The following is a 3,271-nucleotide window of genomic DNA, read 5'->3' as shown; positions in this document are numbered from 1 at the left end:
AATTACAGACAATTTACAAAGTGACTAAAATTTTGATAGATTTTCTTGGCATAATGACTGAAATGATCCTGTGTGTTTGTTTTAACTAGCTGTTACCCTCTCACTGCCATTACAGGCAAAGGGTACAGGCGTCTGCGGGCTGAACAGCTAATTACAGCAGTTGTGTGTTGGCCTTGTCCTTGACACTGTCCTTCCGTGAAGTGTAGGCTAATTTATTTGGGGAAGCTATGGCGTGTTCCCAAGAAGAAAATTTCTACGAAAAAGTGATGTTGAAGAAGAACTCTGATTCAAAGTCATTAATACTAACTAAAATTGATTATTACTATCTGATAGAGGAACTCAGAGTTGCATCAAGTGCAAAAAGCAAATCAAATCGGCAGTATTACATCCTTGGACGTTACGAAGTTCTTCAGTGTGGTGGTGTTGAAAAGTTAATAAAAAAACGGAAGGATGAAACTCAAGAACTTGTTTATTTTGTACACGTTGAGGATATGTTTGAAACAATAAAACGTGCTCACATTGCTACAGGACATGGCGGAAGAGACAAAATGGTCAAAGAGCTGTCAAAATATGCGAACATAACTAGAGATTCTATAGAACTGTTCAAATCTTTGTGTGTTCAGTGTCAAAAGAAAGGGAAGAGATGTGCGACAAAGGGAGTAACTGTCAAACCGATATTATCTAAGGATTATGGTTCACGGTCTCAGGTGGACCTTGTTGACATGCAGTCTTGCGCCAAAGGAAAGTATAAGTGGATAATGGTGTACCAAGATCATCTTACAAAGTATTGCATATTGCGCCCCTTAACTTCAAAAAGAGCCGCTGAGGTTGCATTCCAGCTAATGGACATATTCTTAATGTTCGGGGCCCCTCAAATTCTTCAGAGTGATAATGGTAGTGAATTTAGAGCATTGGTAATTTCGGAACTCAAACTTCTTTGGCCAGACCTGTTGATTGTTCATGGTAAACCAAGGCATCCACAGAGCCAGGGATCTGTTGAACGCCTTAACTGTGATATAAAAGACATGCTTATTTCATGGTTAGGGGATAATGATACAACTGACTGGCCCATGGGACTCAGGTTTGTGCAGTTCCAAAAGAACTCAGTTACCATTCTGGAATCAAACAATCTCCGTACAAAGCACTCTTTGGTGTTGACGCCAGAGTAGGTCTACGTTCAACTGCACTTCCAGAAGAAGTTTTGAGGACAATGATCACTGAAGAGGATTTACTTGGAGCTTACAGTTTCTCCTCTGACTCTACTCGGCCAGACGAATCACCCAAGTTCACGAACCCTCCAGACGATTCACCTGAATGTTCTGCTCCTCCAGATGATTTGCCAGAAGACTTTGCTCAGCCAGGTAGATGCAAAAAATAAATAAAAAAAATAAATAAATAAGGAAAGAAAAGTAACTGCATTAATTCTTTGTTTTCGTTTGTTCAGATGGTTCATCAGAGAGCTCTGCTCCTCCAAATGACTTGCCAGAGGACTTCGCTCAGCAAGGTAGAAATGGAAAAAAATACTGTTTTAAAACATAACTGATAAAGAATTGGGTTAAATTTAATTTGGTTAAATTTCAAACTACGTGACAAGTCTATCACCATTAATTATTTCTTTTTATTTTGTTATTAAGGAAAGAAAAGTAACTGCATTAATTCTTTGTTTTTGTTTATTCAGATGGTTCATCAGAGAGCTCTGCTCTATAAAAAAAATCTTTGGTTATAAAATGTAAATATTAAACTAATTTGGTTAAATTCCAAACCACATGGCAAGTCTATCTCCATTGATTAAATGTTCTTTTGTTATTAAGGAAAGAAAAGTAACTGCATTTATTCTTTGTTTTCCTTTATTCAGATGGCTCAGCAGAGAGGTCTGCCTATCCAGTCAGTCCAACCTGTGGCCAGAATCCTCAAGGAAGACTTCAATAGCTCCAAGAAGACATAGCACTTCAACGGTCTAGAGCATCAACTGGACAGTTAGCTAAAGCTGAGCGCATGGTCAAACGTAGTCGTTTAGAACATGTCCCAGGTGATCCAGGAGATAACGTGACAATTCCCATCCCGTTAGTTGATCGAGGGAAAGGTGATCCCCGAAATGTTATCGGTGTTATCCTAGATCGTAACGAAAATGACATGTATCGAATAGGCGTGAGAGATGGGATACTCAAGGGGCGCTATAGTAGGAGTCAATTTGATATCTGCAGCCATCAACTGTATAGTATTGATGAAAAAAGTGCAGACAAGGAAATAGGACTTCGTCAAGCAGTACAGCAATCATCTAGGTTTGGTGGTCAAGGTTATGCTAAGTGCAATTGTACAGCAGGCAAGATACAGTCAAACAAATCGCTGTAAATGTTACAAAGAAGGTCACAAGTTCAATAGTCGGTGCCACTCTAGTTTAAATTGTAAGAATAAAAAATGATATAACAATAAAAATGTCGCATTTTAGAATTAAGTTTTAATTTTGGAATTATCTCGTTCCTCAGGTTTTAGAAAATAAAGATTTACTCAAGAAACAGGTTTGTCTTTCTGTCTGTTCATTACGGTGCCACTCTAGTTTAAATTGTAAGAATAAAAAATGATAAAATAATAAAAATGTCGCATTTTAGAACACACACACACACACGTTCCTCGGCCGGGCGGGGTCGGAGAGTTGTGATCCATAGCAGGTTCATTTCAGGCATTATGCCAAGAAAATCTATCAAAATTTGAGTCACTTTGTAAATTGTCTGCGATTTTCAGCTGATTTATAAAATGACTGGGTGAACTAGGTAGTTCACAAATTACCTGAAATAATTAGTCACTTTACAAATTGTCTGGATTTAGAGATTGACTGTAAGATATATATATATATATATATATATATATATATATATATATATATATATATATATATATATATATATATATATATATATATATATATATATATATATATATATATATATATATATATGTTATGGGCCACACCCATCAAACATACAAAAATCTTTTAAACACAAATGAAGTCACTAACAACCAAGTCCACAATAGGTGGAATGGCCGCAACAGAGTGTAGGGAGATGGAATCAAGGAGGTTATAAAAAGCTGAAAATAAAACTTTAATATTTATTACAAACTTTTTAGAAGGAAAGAACAACTGAGCCTCTTACAAAATGCATTAAATAAACCAAATCCAAACACTCATTGAAAACATAGAATAACCAACACTCTTACACCAAATTATGACAGACTATACAATCACACCTTAAAGAGAGGACCCCGGAAGTTA

General features: G+C 36.4%; 1 protein-coding gene across 1 annotated transcript; it reads left to right on the top strand.

The window, feature by feature from the left end:
• Window positions 1-227: 227 nt before the first annotated feature.
• LOC137640840 (KRAB-A domain-containing protein 2-like) lies at window positions 228-1,169 on the top strand. Its single transcript, XM_068373308.1, has one exon. It carries the CDS (start codon window positions 228-230, stop codon window positions 1,167-1,169), a length of 942 nt encoding a protein of 313 aa, XP_068229409.1.
• The last annotated feature ends 2,102 nt before the right edge of the window (window positions 1,170-3,271 follow it).

This window comes from Palaemon carinicauda, chromosome 5 (genome assembly GCF_036898095.1).
Source record: "Palaemon carinicauda isolate YSFRI2023 chromosome 5, ASM3689809v2, whole genome shotgun sequence".
NCBI lineage: Eukaryota > Metazoa > Arthropoda > Malacostraca > Decapoda > Palaemonidae > Palaemon > Palaemon carinicauda.
This window is presented reverse-complemented; position numbering and strand designations above follow the sequence as displayed.

Excerpts from the sequence above, each read along its gene's own strand:
- LOC137640840 (XM_068373308.1), top strand. The coding sequence starts at position 228 with ATGGCGTGTTCCCAAGAAGAAAATTTCTACGAAAAAGTGATGTTGAAG.